The 16,206-nt window shown below is 41.6% G+C and overlaps 1 protein-coding gene across 1 annotated transcript in view; it reads left to right on the top strand.

The window, feature by feature from the left end:
* The first annotated feature begins 352 nt into the window (after positions 1 to 352).
* Positions 353 to 16,206, top strand: part of Abraxas2 (abraxas 2, BRISC complex subunit) — a 41,936-nt gene continuing 26,082 nt past the window's right edge. Inside the window, exons 1-2 of the mRNA XM_052763389.1 lie at positions 353 to 454; positions 7,063 to 7,153. Coding sequence (XP_052619349.1) covers positions 356 to 454; positions 7,063 to 7,153 — 190 coding nt within the window. The 5' untranslated portion in view covers positions 353 to 355. The remainder of the gene's footprint in view (positions 455 to 7,062; positions 7,154 to 16,206) is intronic.

The following is a 16,206-nucleotide window of genomic DNA, read 5'->3' as shown; positions in this document are numbered from 1 at the left end:
TGTAGATCTCCCTTCCACCTCTCCTAGACGTTAGTCTCAACCAGGCAGGCAAAGTGTTGTGTTCAGACTGAAATTACATCACGCTTTTCCCGTGTCAAATCTCAAACTGTTCAATTGCTTGAATCATCTCCGACCTTTCATCCTTCAGCTTCATCTGCAGAATGGACAGACTGGATTATAACAAGGTTGTACAGACAAGCAGCCCTCTGAGGGACTCGTGTAACAGAAAGTGCTAGGTCTCTTTGATCAGGAATCCTTAATTTCCACGGTCCTCTCCCGGGGCAGCTTGGAAGACTCCATTTCCCAGAATGCTCAGCGGCGCGACGTCCAGAAGACTCTGCGCCCTCCGCAGGGCATGATGGGGGAGGTGGAGATTTCCATCATGGCGGCTTCCATTTCGGGCTACACCTTCAGCGCTGTGTGTTTCCACAGCGCCAACAGCAACGCCGACCACGTAGGTGCCGGGCCCCCTGCTGTGGCCGCTGGGGCCTTCGGCCTCCTCCTCGGGCCGGCGCCTGCGGCCAAGGGGGGACTGCTGGAAGCTCGGCCCTCGATACCGGGGCCAAGCCGAGGAGCTGGTGACCCAGGCGGCTCCCGCCCCCCTCCAGCTCCTGCACTTCGCGGGCCCTTCCTTCACTTGGCCCTCTCGGCCTCGGGCGGGTCCTGGCACAGCAGTTCTCAGTCCAGCGGACCTAAAGTGCCCGGCCCCGCCAGTGTCAGGAGTTGCCTAGCAAAACTGGGTGCCTACTGTTCGCTGAGAGTCGGGCTTACAGACTTGAGGAGCGCCCTGGGTCTGGAAGGAGTAGAGAGAGATCAGGCTTGTAGTCTAGGAGACCCAAGCCCTGCCTGCCGGCCTCACGGGTTGTCGTGGCTGTCACTGTTCATACTTATCAGACTTGGTTGTGTGTGTGTGGTTTTTTTTTACCCCAGTGGAAAATGGAGAATGTGAACAGGCGCGTTAGGTGGAGAGTCTGTTTGCACTTCCTCGAAGTTGCATGTTTAGTTCCTCAGCGAACGTAATAGTCCACGGAACTAGTCTTATAGGGAAGTGACAGGCCCACATAGGAGCGATCCTAAGTGCGTAGACCGTGGAGTCCATAGGAGCATAGTTTCTATTTTACACTGACCTGTAACTGAAAATTCTTTGTGATATAGATGCTTTTACAGGACGTAATTAATTTACCCACTATTTAGGGGATTTTTTTTTTCAGTGATGTTATTGGTGAACGATTCAAATTCATAAAGTAAGAGAGTGGGCTTTTGTGGTTGTCATTACAAAACAACGGAAGCTGGAGGAGGTTTGGATTTGTTTTGATGTCAGCAATCTTCGCTTCCATTAATAAATACTGATTCCGAGAGGTGATTCCATTAGTAAATTGAGCGGAAAGTTCTTTTCATCTCTACAGGGTTGATGGTAGAGATTACTGATAGGAATATATTCAGCATAGTTTTGTTTTTGTTTTTGTTTATTTGTTTGTTTGTTTGTTTTCAGAGACAGCTTTTGGTATTGCAGCCTGCCACTTAATAATGTAAGTGGTTGTGATACTCCTAGTGTCCATAGACTACAGTTACGAATTCAGGGGTGCTGCTTTACTCAGTTTTATGGAATACCTAGGAATATCATAGTCCATGTATAAGGCAAGATTATTGTAAAGATAAGAAGCTTCAATTGATGTGGTCCTGTTGTTTTTATTGTTATTCATTCTTTGTTGTCTTTTTCGCTGTTTTGAGATAATGTCATATAATAAAGGCTGGCCTTGAACTCCTGATCCTATCTCAACCTGCTATGTGCTGGAATTTCAGGGGTGTGCCATTATACCCAGCTCTAGATTGTTAGCCGTTTAATAATGGTCTTCTTACTATTATTTCATGCTTGGCATGAGGCTAAAAATTTTATACAAAGTAAATAGTTTGCATTGTGTTTTATACAATTATACTCGTTTCTATTAATCTTACATTTATGGATGTGGAATACTTAAAAGTAATGTCATTTTTAAAGTTAAAGAACCAAGAATTTACTTTGGTAAGACACATTTGTTTGGTCTAAGAAAATTAGTCTAAAGCCAAAATTATTCTGTAGAGGTAAGGTTAGCAAACATTTAAAAAAATTTTTTCCTTTGGTTTTGAGATTATAATATAATTACACCATTTCTCTCTCTTCTTCCCTCCAACCACCCCCCCCCATGGTCTCTTTTTTCATTAATCATTATTACATGCTCATATTTATATATGTGTACATACATATTCCTAAATATAACCTGCTCAATCTGTATAATGTTACTCATATGTATGTTTTCAAGGCTGACCATTTGTGTTGGATAACCAGTTGGTGTGCTCTTCCCTGGGGAGACTGTTTCTCCCACTCTCACCATTCCTTAGTGATCTGTAGTTCTTTGTGTAGGGCTGAGGCCTTCTTGACTTTCGTCCTTCCACTTTGGCCTGTCTATTGGTGTCATCCTTGTTCAGCTCAAGTTTAGCCAGTCATGTGTGTGAGACTTTATGGGCACAGCTTCTAACAATCTCACAGCAAACTCCATGATCCTCTGGCTCTTACAGTCTTTTTGCCCCATCTTCCACAATGTTCCCTGAGCCTTAGGTGTGGGAGTGTTTTGTAGACGTTTTGTAGATGTATCCATTGGGACTGGGCTCCATGATTGGTTGTGTTTTTCGATAATGGTTTTCATCTGTTGCAAAGAGATGTTTCCTTGATGAGGGGGTGAGGACTACACTTATCTATGAATATAAGGACAAATATTTAGGTTGTTGTTAGGGTTATGCTGGTGTAGTAAAGTGGTTATAGGTTCTGCAAGATCCATGACTTCACTAGCTTTGAGTAGTTGTTAGGTGTCTGGTACCAGGCATGGTTTTTCTTTTATTGAATAGATCCTAAGTAAGTCCAATTAGAGAGCTGTTGGTTACTGCCAAGTTATGTGTGCCACTGCTGCACCCTTAGGGTTATTGTGACACTCTGGTTATTGATGTGGTTCATAAGTGTCACAGGTGTTCGTTGCCTCCTTCCTTTGGAAGCTTGCATGGTGGCTTCTGGTACCATGAAATCTAGTCTGTGGGGGGTGGGGGTATTCAGGTCTGTTCCAGCTCAGGAGCCTCTGGACTCAGTTTCTGAAGTGCAAGGTGTGTCTTCAGCAATAGGAACTTCTTCCACCTCTTGGGGGCAACCAAGGGCAATAGCAATAGACTGTATGACTTAGGAGTCTCTTAGACAGCCTTGACCAACAACTCTTTAAAAAGAGTTTCTTATGCCTGATGGTAGGTTTTTGTTAGGTGGGTTTTTTACTCTTGGAGGAAAGCAGACATTTTCTGAAAAGGACCAGATAATGAAAGATAGTACTTTCTCTCTATTTAAAAAGTTTTGAGCCGGGCGGTGGTGGCGCACGCCAGCCGGGCGGTGGTGGCGCACGCCTTTAATCCCAGCACTCGGGAGGCAGAGGCAGGCGGATCTCTGTGAGTTCGAGGCCAACCTGGGCTACCAAGTGAGTTCCAGGAAAGGCGCAAAGCTACACAGAGAAACCCTGTCTTGAAAAACCCAAAAAAAAAAAAAAAAAAAAAAAAAGTTTTGGGGGCTGGAGAGTTATGGCTCAATGGTTAAGAGCACTGGCTATTCTTCCAGAGGTCCTGAGTTCAATTCCCAGCAACCACATGATAGCTCACAACCATCTGTAATGAGATCTGGCGCCCTCTTCTGGCATCCAGACAGAACACTGTATACATAATAAATAAATCTTTAAAAAAAAAGTTTTGGAGCCATACGGTCTCTTGAGCAACTCTTCAATTCTGTTGTTGTAAGGAGAGACAAAGTGCAGACCATGAACAAATGAGGTGACTGTGTTCTAATAAGAGCTTATTTATAGCACTGAAATTTGAGTAGCTAATGATTTTATCAGTTCATGGAGCATCTATTTTAATTTTTGCAACCGTTTGAACATGTAGAAACCATACTTGGCTTGCAGGCCATGCATTAACAGAGTTGGGCCTGTGGTTTGCCTCTTCCTGCTATAATTGAATCCAATGATTCTCAACCTTCCTAATGCTACAACCCTTTAAAACAGTTTCCCATGTTGTGGTGATCCCCCAACCATAAAATTATTTTGTCACTACTTCATAACTGTAATTTTGCTGCCATTATGAATCATAATGTAAATATCTGATATGAAAACCCTGTGAAAGGGTCATTTGACCCAAAAGGGTCATGACCCACAGGTTGAGAAATGCTGATGTAATAGTTACTCAGATAATCCAGACCAGTGATGAATAAACATTCCTAGTTAACTTTAGAATGTTTTAATGTCATGTGAGTTTTTTGTTTGTTTTTTGTTTTTTTCTTTTGAGACAGGGTCTCTGTCTCTGTGACCTTGGCTGTTCTAGAACTCCCTATGTAGACCAGTCTAGCCTAGAATTCAGAGATCCACCTGCTTTTGCCTCACCAGTGCTGGAATTAATGATGTGTGCTACCATGCCCAGCTTCATGTGAGTTTTATCATTGTTTCTCATGCTGGAGGATTATTGTGGTTAATAGGGAAATACAGAACACAGTTAAATTTGGATTTCAGATAAATAATTTTATGTAACATTTAAGATATACTAAAAACTTGTTTGCAGCCAGGCATAGTTGTTTGTGCCTTGTAATGAGAACTCTGAATTGATAAGACAAGTTTATTTAGTGTTTCTCATGATCCTCCTACATCAGCCTCTTCAATATATCCTGCTGGCTTGGACCACCATAACCAGTTAGTTGGTGTTTCTCAAACTAGTAATCATAAACATCTGTTTGAGTATGAGGAGATTCTTCTGTCTTTTTCTTTCTCTGCAGTATGGGGATTGGACCTTGGTATTCTACTACTGAGACACACTCATGCCCAGCCCAAGATTTGTTTTTGTAAATGAAATCTGTACATTAGTCAGATTTAAATGTAGGCATAGTTTTTTGTTGGGACCATGGATCAGTTCTGTTCCACCAGAGCTTTCCAAATAACCACTCAGAGACTTATTAATTATAAATGCTAGGCTGATAGCTCAGGCTTATTACTAACTCTTACAACTTAAATTCACCCATTTCTTTTTTTTTTTTTTTTTTCCGAGACAGGGTTTCTCTGTGTAGCTTTGTGCCTTTTTCCTGGAACTCACTTGGTAGCCCAGGCTGGCCTCGAACTCACAGAGATCCGCCTGGCTCTGCCTCCCGAGTGCTGGGATTAAAGGCGTGCGCCACCACCGCCCAGCCTAAATTCACCCATTTCTATTAATCTATGTGCTGCCCCGAGACTCGTGGCTTTTTCCTCTCTTGCATATCCTGCTTCCTTTCTGGCTGGCTGGTGACTCCTCTGACTCCACCCTCCTTCCCAGCATTCTCTCTGCCCCAAAAATCCTGCCTAGCCATCAGCCAATCAGCTTTTTTTTTTTTTTTTTTTTTTTTTTGGTTTTTCGAGACAGGGTTTCTCTGTGTAGCTTTGCGCCTTTCCTGGAACTCGCTTTGGAGACCAGGCTGGCCTCGAACTCACAGAGATCCGCCTGGCTCTGCCTCCCGAGTGCTGGGATTAAAGGCATGCGCCACCACCGCCCGGCACCAATCAGCTTTTTATTGACAATGAGAACAATACATTTTTACTGTGTACAAAGATTGTTCCACAGCATTTAAAGAATGCCCTGAGTGTGGTATTTGGGAAGTTTGGGATACTCCATCTCTTTTGGGGTTGCTGGCAGTGCTGTGGGTTGAACTCAGGGCCTCACATTTCCTAGCAAGTCCTCTTCATATCCAGCAGACACTCCCAAGTCAAATACAAAAGTGAGGGTCCAAAGCATCTGTTTTGCTGCCTTCACCCACAGATGTGCATTTGCCATTGGAAATGTTTTTAAACTGGGGACCTTCTGTGGCTGGTTTGATGAATCAGCATAGAGTGAAGGATTATGTAGAACCTTGTTGGAACAAAATTTATGCAACCAGTATTTGGTGAACACTAAGGGAGGTTGGGCACCACGTACATGTTGCAGTCTAACAGTGAACAAGCAGAGATGCCTGCTCCTGAACTTACATTTTAGCCAGGGTGGGCATTGATTATGTCTGTAAGTCTGTAACACGGCATATTATGAGAAGACAGTGAAGGTGGGCTATACAGGACAGAGTGTCTGGCAGATGTGATTTCACACATGTTAGTCAGGCAAAGCCTCTCAGATGAGGTGCCATTTGAGCAAAGGGAAGGAGTAATCCCTGGGTTATCCAGGAGAGAGATTATAAGACAGTGGTTCAGTTCATCAGTCTCTGCAGGAGGGTTATTTTGACTTTTAGGGTGTATCCTTACCAGCCATGTTTGTACTGAGCATGGCAGCAAGTGCTCAAATTGGTAATCTGCAAAGGAATTCCTGTTGACTATGTTGATGGATGTTCTCCACAGGTGTAAATAAGCAAAGTGTGTTGTCTGAAATCCTGATTTCTCATGCCAGCCCTATCCTGTCATTGTCTTTATTCTGTCATCATTAGTGGGGTTTTTTGTTTTAAAGATTTATTTATTTATTATGTATATAGCATGTATGACCAGAAGAGGGCAACAGACCTTATTACAGATGGTTGTGAGCCACCATGTGGTTGCTGGGAATTGAACTCAGGACCTATGGAAGAGCAGTCAGTGCTCTTAACCTGTAAGCCATCTCTCCAGCCCTATTTTTTTTTTGTTTTTTGGGTTTTTTTTTTAAGCAATAAAGAAGTTATATGAAGTTTCAAGAAAGCAACTGTGGTATATTTCTCTTCCTGAGATTGTCTAGCATGTTATGGGACTGACTAGGATTTAAGTAATGAACTCACCTAAAAGCAGGGAATGCTTGTTAGTTTACAATAATATGTCATTTTGGGACATTTTCTTCCATACAATCCAATTAAAAGATATACCAGCTTGCTGTGGTCCTGTCGCTGGTTTATAAATCAGCACTTTACATGCCACATGCCTTATTTGGATTATTGTTAAAATTGATATAAAATAGTAGTCCTCATTTCCTTTTAATTTTACTAAAAATTTTCTTTAAGTTTAACCAGTTGTTTTTCTCCTGTTATTTTAGGAAGGATTTTTGCTGGGAGAGGTAAGACAAGAGGAAACATTTAGTATCAGTGACTCACAAATCAGCAACACAGAGTTCCTGCAAGTAATTGGTAAGCCTGTCATTGTCCTTAAAAATAGCCTTTTTTTATAATCTTTATTTATTTTTTTTTTTTTGTTTTTTTGTCTTTTTTTTTTTGGTTTTTCGAGACAGGGTTTCTCTGTGTAGCTTTGCGCCTTTCCTGAAACTCACTTGTAGCCCAGGCTGGCCATGAACTCACAGAGATCCGCCTGGCTCTGCCTCCCGAGGGCTGGGATTAAAGGCATGTGCCACCACCGCCCGGCCTTTTTTTTTTTTTTTTTTTGGATAATCTTTATTCTTATGTGTATGAGTATTTTGCCTACATGTATGACTGTGTATCATGTGTGTGCCTGGTGCCCTTGGAAACCTAAAGACCTAGAAGCCAGAACAGAGCTTCATATACCTTGGAATTGAGTTACAGACAGTTGTGAGCCACTGTGTGGGCCCTTGAAATCAAACCCACGTCCTCTAGAATCAAACCTAACTCTGGAGGTGGAGGCAGGAGGCTCAGGAGCCCTTGCTACATGGCTAGTTTGAAACCAGCCTGGGTTATTTGAGCCCTTGTCTCAAGGTTAAATAATTAATAAAGTGTTAAAAGAATGCAAGGGGGCTGGAAAGAAGGCTCAGCAGTTAAGAGCACTGACTGCTTTTCCAGAGGACCTTGGTTCAATTCCCAGCACCCAAATGGCAGAGAGAATGCACAGAAACTAAAATTATATCCACTAATAGATGATATGATGACTGGTGAAATAGCTCAGTAGATAACCCAAGTTTAATCCACAGGATCCACATGGTGGAAGGAGAGAATTGATTCCCACAGATTGTCTTCTGATCTCCACATGCATGCTATAGCATGCCTTGCTCCTCCCGCAAAAATAAATACATTGAATAAAAAAAAAAAATAAATGATATGATGAAGTAGAGAGATGGCTCAATGATTAAGAATACTTGTTTCTCTTCTAACACCTGTGTCAAGTGGCTTGCAACTGCCTGCAACTCCAGCTCTATGGGCTCTGATGTCCTCTTATGGCCTCCACAGGCACCTGTACTCAAGGGTGCTTATACACACAGATACACATAATATACATAGAAACAGTGATTTTTTTTTTTTTTTTTTAAGACGGGGTTTCTCTGTATAACTTTGGCTGTCCTAGAACTCGCTCTGTAGACTAGGCTGGCCTCGAGAGAGATCCAACTGCTTCTACCTACTGAACACTGGAATTAAAGGCCTGCACTACCATGCCTGGCCTAAAGTAAATCTTTTAAATTTTGTTTTTATTTATTTATTTTTAGTTTTTATGTATATGGGTGGCTTTCCTGAATATGTGTTTGTTACCACATGTGTGCCTAGTATCCATGGAGGCCAGAAGAGGGTGTTGGATCCCCTAGAACTAGAGCTGTAGATAGTTGTGAGCCATCATGTGGGTGCTGTGAATTGAACCCAGGCCCTCTGAAAGTGCAGCCATGATCTTAACTCCTGAGCAAGAACTCAAGCTCCTAAAGTAAATCCTTTTTTAAAAATAGAAATTAATTATATAAGATGTTATGTAGACAGATTTTTCATCGGGACTGTTGGCTCCCCAATAATGAACGGAGACTTATTATTAATTATGTTTTTTTAGTATTTATTTATTTATTTTATGTATGAGTGCTCGATCTGCATATATGCATTTATGCCAGAAGAGGGCATCAAATCCCTCTAGAGATGGTTCTGAGCCACCATATGGTTTCTGGGAGTTGAACTCAGGACCTCTAGAAGAGCAGCCAATGCTCTTAACTACTGAGCCATCTCTCCAGCCTTTATTATTAATTATGAAAGCTCAGCCAATAGCTTAGGCTTGTTTCTAACTAGCTCTTATAACTTAAATTAACCCATTTCTATTCATCTACATATTGCCATGTGACTTGTGTGGCTTTTACCTTTCCTCCTGTATGTCTGCTCCCCCTGCGGCCACTGGCAACTCTGCCTTTCGTCCCAGCATCCTCTCTGCCCCAAAAATCCTGCCTAGCTGTTGGCCATTCAGCTTTTTATTAAACCAATCAGAGTGACACATCTTCACAGTGTACAAAAAGATTATTCCACAACAATGTTATGTCAGAGTGCACAACTGTAAACATGGGTCTTTTCTAAAGCTATTTCTTACTCAGTAATTAGTCTGACTTTTACTGAATAGGTATGTGACTACTTGATAGTATCCCCAAAACCACAGTGAACCTGAAGACTGACTATAGATCAGTTTTTCCCCATTGCTTATTTCACTTTGTGCTACAATGAATGAAGGTGTTGTTTTAGTCTTTTCTAGAGGGATCTGGCAAAGACAGTTCCACATGCTCTTAAGATACTTGCTTGAGTGCCGGGCGGTGGTGGCGCACGCCTTTAATCCCAGCACTCGGGAGGCAGAGCCAGGCGGATCTCTGTGAGTTCGAGGCCAGCCTGGTCTCCAAAGCGAGTTCCAGGAAAGGCGCAAAGCTACACAGAGAAACCCTGTCTCGAAAAACCAAAAAAAAAAAAAAAAAAAAAAAAAAGATACTTGCTTGATCTACACAGGAGTTCACAGGGTACACTCAACATTCACTTTGGGGAAGGTTGCTGAAGAAGAGGAAGGAGAGCTTATGGATGTATCCCCTCCCTTTCAATCAGTTTAGTTTTGATAAATAGCATAGTCTTTTCAGGAATACCTTAAACCCATAACCAAGTGGCAGTCTTCATAAGCAGAATAGAGCAAGGGATGTTTTGTTTATTTATATAGCAAATGTGTTAAAGGACTTCTCTCTATCTCTTTTTCTTTTTATCTCTCTTTTTTTTTTCTTTTTAAATTATGTGGGTGGGTATGTGCATGTGATTGCAGGATCCTGCATCAGCTCCCCATAGAGCTGGAGTTAAAGTAGCTGTGAGCTGTCTGATGTGGGTGCTGGGATCTGAACTAGGGTCCTCTACAAGAGTGCTCTTAACCACTGGGTCTTCTCTCTAGCCCCTTTTAATAAAATTGTGTGGGCTTGATGCCAAGGCAGAGGTCAACTTTGTGGAGTTGATTCTCTGCTTCCTCCTTTACATGGGTTCCAAGGATCATACTTAGATTGTCAGGCTTACGTAGCAATCACTTACCCGCTGAACCATCTTGCTGACCTTGTTGAAGACTTGGTATGATTGAGGCCAAAGCTAGGCAAAGAAAAGAATACCCAGATATCTGTCTTCCAGAATGATGGGAAGGATATGACAAACAGAGAAATACTACACAGCACAAGATAAAGCTGTAAAAAAGAAACAAAACCCCATAAGTGTCTGAGTCAAGGGACAAACTCATAGTGGAAAACCAGTAATGATATCATGAAGGAAAAAACATAGGGTTAGAGGGCTGCACATTCTGGGGAGTGAAGCGCAGTCCTAATTGGTCTTAACAATAAAAAACCCGGCGTCAGATATCAAGTGTGAAAACTGAAAGATCAGAGAAGTAGAGCAGCCAGCCACTAGAGACTTCTTACCTTTGTGACATCTCAGACCGAATGCGGGGCCCCGTCTCTATGAATCCTCAGACTGAATGAGCCATGAGATCCTGTCTCCACCCACCTTATATTCCTGTCTTTACCTCCTTAGTGCTGGGATTAAAGGTGTGTACCACCTCTGCCCAGCTGTTTCTCTTTTAAACTGACTCAATCTCATGTAGCCCAGGGTATCCTTGAACTCCTGATCTTCCTGCTGCTTCCTCCCAAGTGCTGGGATTAAAGATGTGTGCCATGACTGCCTGGCCTCTATGGTTAACTATTGGCTAGCTCTACCCTCTAATCTTCAGGTAAGCTTTATTTGTCAGAACACAAACAAAATATTATACAACAAGGGAGCACTGAATAAAGGCTGTATAAAGCATACAGAGAATCTGCTCTGTTTCTGTATAACTGAAACACAGGTTTCAAAGTGAAGCTGAGTGGAAGATGAGTTGTCACACTGGGACCAAGTCATTGATTTAAAGTCTGTTCTAATGGCCTTCTAGTACAGAGAATGGGGGCAAGAGTGAGGATGGAGGTGGAGTTGGAAGTGAGGGAGAACAGGTGATCCATCTGCAAGAGTAAAGACTGTAGCGTAAATTCTAATTGGTCTTAATAATAAAAACCCAGAGTCAGATTATCAGGGTAAATGCTGAAAGATCAGAGAAGTAAAGGAGCAGCCACAGTCACCTCTCACCTCTCCGACTCCTTAGACCAAAAAGTTCTCCGCTCACTTTATATTCCTCTCTCCTCCCAGCTATGTCACTTCCTGTCTCCTCTCTATACAGACCTCCAGACCTCTATGGTTAACTAATGGCTAGCTCCACCCTCTGATCTTCAAGCAGGCTTTGTTAGAGCACAAACAAAATATCACCATAGTTCCCCTTTTTTGTCTAAAGAAAAAGTTGTAGGCAGAAGTTTCTCTCCCGGGCTGGAGAGATAGCTTAGAGGTTAAGAGCACCAACTATTCTTCCAGAGGTCCTGAGTTCAATTCCCAGCACCCACATGGTGGCTCACAACCATCTGTAATGAGGTCTGGCACCCTCTTTTGTATATGTAATCAATAAATAAATCTTTAAAGAAGAAGAAGAAGGCCGGGCGGTGGTGGCTCACGCCTTTAAACCCAGCACTCGGGAGGCAGAGCCAGGCAGATCTCTGTGAGTTCGAGGCCAGCCTGGGCTACCAAGTGAGTCCCAGGAAAGGCGCAAAGCTACACAGAGAAACCCTGTCTCGAAAAACCAAAAAAAAAAAAAAGAAGAAGAAGAGGAAGAAGAAGAAGAAGAAAGTTTCTCTCCCACCTGCCTGTTCCCAAATACCCAGCGGCTGCTTCCCAAATAATTGACTTGAAGGCTTAATATTACTTATAAATGCTTGGCTGGTAGCTCAGGCTTATTACTAACAAGCTCTTACACTTAAATTAACCCATAATTCTTATCTATGTTTAGCCACGTGGCTTGGTACCTTTTCTCAGTGTGGCATTCTTATCTTTCTTCTTCTGTGTCTGGCTGGCAACTCCTGACTCCGCCCTCCTTCTCAGAATTCCCCTAGTCTGGTTGCCCTGCCTATACTTTCTGCTTGGCAAATCTTTATAGTGTACAAGAGCATTATCCCATAACAGGTTATAACTAATATAAGAAAAACTATATACAATAAGTACAATAACTTTATACAATATATACAGACAGTAAATATATCAGCAATGTCTAGTCCATAAGCATTTGACAAATTCAGAGAAAATACTCCATATCTATCCTATCTTAGTGAGTGCAAAGTGTTGTACCTTATTCACCTTCTATCCTAATTTACATTACCATCCTCAAACCATCTTTTGATGTCTCCCAACCCTGTACATTTATACCTCTTTTTGGTTTTTTTGTTTTTGTTTTGTTTGTTTGTTTTTCAAGACAGGGTTTCTCTGTGTAGCTTTGGTGCCTGTTCTGGAACTCACTCTGTAGCCCAGGCTGACCTCAAACTCACAGATCCACCTGCCTCTGCCTCCTGAGTGCTGGGATTAAAGGTATGTGCCACCACTACCTGGCTTATACTTTACACCTCTTTAGTGAGTTTCTTTTCTGAATTTGTTAACAAGGAAAACTATAACTATCTAGTCTTCAACTCCCTCAGAGACCTGAGAAGGAAATAATATTACCTAAGTAAGCAGGAAGTGCAAGCAAGCGGTTTCCAAAACGTGAGAAATGACAGAAACAGCTAGCTGCCTGGACAGTTACCCAAGGTTCCTCTGTAATGTTGGGGCATCCCTCTTCGGCCTACAGGCCTAGGATATCTGACAGACTTTTCTGTGAAGCAGGATATTCTGAAAGGCTGTATTACCTTGTCTTGGCAAAGTTATGCAGTCACTTTCTTTTGTGTCCTGCTTGTCCAGTTTGGACAGCATATTGTCAGCAGTCGAGGCAAGAGCACTTTCTTGCCCAGTGGCTGATTTTTTTTCGTTTGTTTGTTTTACAGGGTTTCTCTGGGTAGCTTTGGAGCCTGTCCTGGAACTCACTCTGTAGACCAGGCTGGCCTCAGACTCAGAGATTCCCTGCCTCTGCCTCCTGAGTGCTGGGATTAAAGGTGTGCACCACCACCCAGCTTCCCAGTGACTAACTTTTTCCACAAAGAAAGTAAACTTGGGGCAAGAGGAGGGAGGAGAGGGGAATCTGGTGATATATAAAATGAATAGACAATCTCTTAATAATAATAATAATAATAATAATAATAAAGAAAGTAAACTCCATATGGAGTTTCTTTAATACCCATCATCTTTTTTTTTTTTTTTTTTTTTTTTTTTTTTTTTTTTTTTGGTTTTTCAAGACAAGGTTTCTCTGTGTAGTTTTGCGTCTTTCCTGGAACTCAATTTTGGAGACCAGGCTGGCCTCGAACTCACAGAGATCCGCCTGACTCTGCCTCCCGAGTGCTGGGTTTAAAGGCGTGTGCCACCACCACCCGGCAATACCCATCATCTTGTCTGAAGTAGATTGGTGCTGCCAGGAGCAGATGTCCCATTGTTATTTAAAAAAAAAAAAAAAAAAAGAACCTATGATATTAAAATATCTTAAATGCCATATTTTGTAGCTCTCTGAAGTATTTGAAGACCACCTGTTGTGGAGGCCCACAAAGGTTTCCTAGTGAGATCTGAGCTTGCTTTACCCAGCAGAGCTGCATTAGAGGATTGCTTGACCATGTGCATGGTTACTAGGTGATTTGAAGAGTCTACACTTGGCTGAGCTAGGGGGAGGTCATTTGCTCCATCCTTTGGCATTCCTATAAAAAGTCCTTTAGAAGAGACAGAAGGGGCCAGTGGATAAGGATAACCCTTCCGAGGCTATCCTGTGTTTCTGTTTCTCTCCCCTCTATCCCTCTAATATTTCTTATCCCTCTCTCCTCTAGAGTACCCTGTTGTAAAATGTGGGAGCTGGGCTCCCAGCTGGGCTCCCACAACCTGTCTACCTAAAATATATCTGTTGGACCTTGAAAACATACCCAATATGACTACAAGTTTGATTGTAATAGGTGACTAACTACTAACCTGCATTTCTTTATGATCTTAAATAGTATGTAATATTAACTTTCAAGGACTAGAAATTTGCATTATATTGTTAAAAGAGCTGTATAGGTACAATACCTTGGACAAGAGTAGAAATGTATTTACAGTATGTTCTAACAAAAATAACATCAAATTTTATCGATATATAAAAATCCAAGGCAGTGTAAAATATTTAAAACTAGCAGTTGCTTTTTTAATTGAAAAGTAGATTCAATCATCTACCCTTTTATCCTATCATATCTATATCCCACCCTTTTTCTTTTTCAAAACAAGAACCCTGAATCTAATCTCTTTTGTTCAGCTTTTTTCCTGACCATTACTAATAACAACTTGTAACCAGCCACTCTAAACAATGACAAATATCCATAATCCACTGAAAAACTAAAAACTACCCACCCCACCTCTTGGTTTGATCTTTGGAATCCACGTGGTAGAAAACGAGAACCAGCTCCTGAAAGTTGTCCTTTGACCTCCACACCTGTGTCATGGCATATGTAGGTGCTCACACAGACACAAAATGCTATTAAAATTCTGAATAGTAGAATTTTACTTCATAAGGTGTTGGTGTGTGTAGTTATTTATTATTTGCACCTATGTTTTCAGAATTCATCTAGTAAATAAAGGTTAAATTGATAGATGCAAGGCCAGGAAAATAGCCCAGTAGGTAAAAGCACTTCCTACCGTAATATTTGGAGTTGAGCCCCTGGACCCATGTAGTGGAAAGAAAGACTAAATTGATCTCTGGCCTCTACACATGTACTATGATGGTTGCAAACACACAAATAAATGTTTTTTTTTAAAAATCTAAATTGCCAGATTCTGTTAAGTGAGTGCAAAGATTGCATTATTTAAGTACTGGATATCAAATCCAGGGCCTCCACATATACTAGACAGACTTTCCCCCCATGACCTACATGCCTAGAGCATGTCTGTATGCCTCTAATCCAGTGGTTCTCAACCTGTAGATCATGACCCCTTTGGGAGTCCCAACAGTCCTTTCACAGGAGTCACATAGCAGATATCCTGCATATGAGATGTTTACATTCCTATTCAGAACAGTAGCAAAGTTATAGTTACTAAGTAGCAATGAAAATAATTTTATGGTTGAGGGTCACCACAGATAAAGAACTGCATTAGGAAGGTTGAGAATCACTGCTCTATTCTGACTTATAAATTAAGAAGGTCGATGCTGGACAATTTAGCTTGAGGACTACTACATGTTCAGAGTTCAGAATTTGCTCTAGTGCTTTCAATCAACAAAATAGTGTTACCTTTAAAGTAAAAGGTAAGTTTTCTTTTTCCTAAATCCTAAGTAATATTTTTGCTAACCATGTTCCATAGTCATCGTAATGACTAACAGTATCTGAAATAATGTAAGGGTAGTGCATTGTATCACTGTAAGCATCAAAAGAAGGGAATTTTCTAGATGAGGTTTTCTTTTTTGTATTGTGTATTGATACCATAGTGGGGCAAATGAACTCTTCTTTTCAGTGGCAGTTCTGCATTTGGACATGGATTCGGGGAGCCTTAACTAGTGAGAATAGCTCTGTCCTTGAAGGCACTGGTTTTATTTTAATTGAGGTAAAATTATTGCCTAAAACCCCAAGGCTGTGTCTTTTTAAACAGCAGGTGATGAGTCACTCTGTAGGAAAATGTGGTAAATAGAATTGAATAGTCAATTAGTCTCATGCTTTCCTAAAAAACCAGCCTGTGGCCCCCTGATGAGTTTGAAGAAATTGTTCATTCTGCTTAACCCAGCATCTTTTTAGAAGCTGTTAGGATCTGTCTAATAAATGACTGTTTTCCTTAATGCCAACCAGCTCTGAAAGAGTTAATAGATATCCAGCATTCCAAACACCTGGCCCGAGTTGTCAGGCATCATTAGAGGGTTATTAATGGTAGGAAAGTTGAGGCCTTTCTCTTCCAAAGCTGTCCCCACAGCTTTTATCCAGTTTGATTAAATGCTTCCAGTCAGTGGCTACGTTTTCCTGTGATGCTTTGTTTAAATAGGTAAGATTGAGTAAGTTGTACAATAGCTTCGTTTCCTGAATAAG

This window comes from Peromyscus californicus, unplaced genomic scaffold (genome assembly GCF_007827085.1).
Source record: "Peromyscus californicus insignis strain IS unplaced genomic scaffold, ASM782708v3 Scaffold_4__1_contigs__length_199733344, whole genome shotgun sequence".
In the NCBI taxonomy this organism is placed as follows: domain Eukaryota; kingdom Metazoa; phylum Chordata; class Mammalia; order Rodentia; family Cricetidae; genus Peromyscus; species Peromyscus californicus.
The sequence above is the reverse complement of the archived record's forward strand: the minus strand, read 5'-3'. Positions and strand labels throughout refer to the sequence as shown.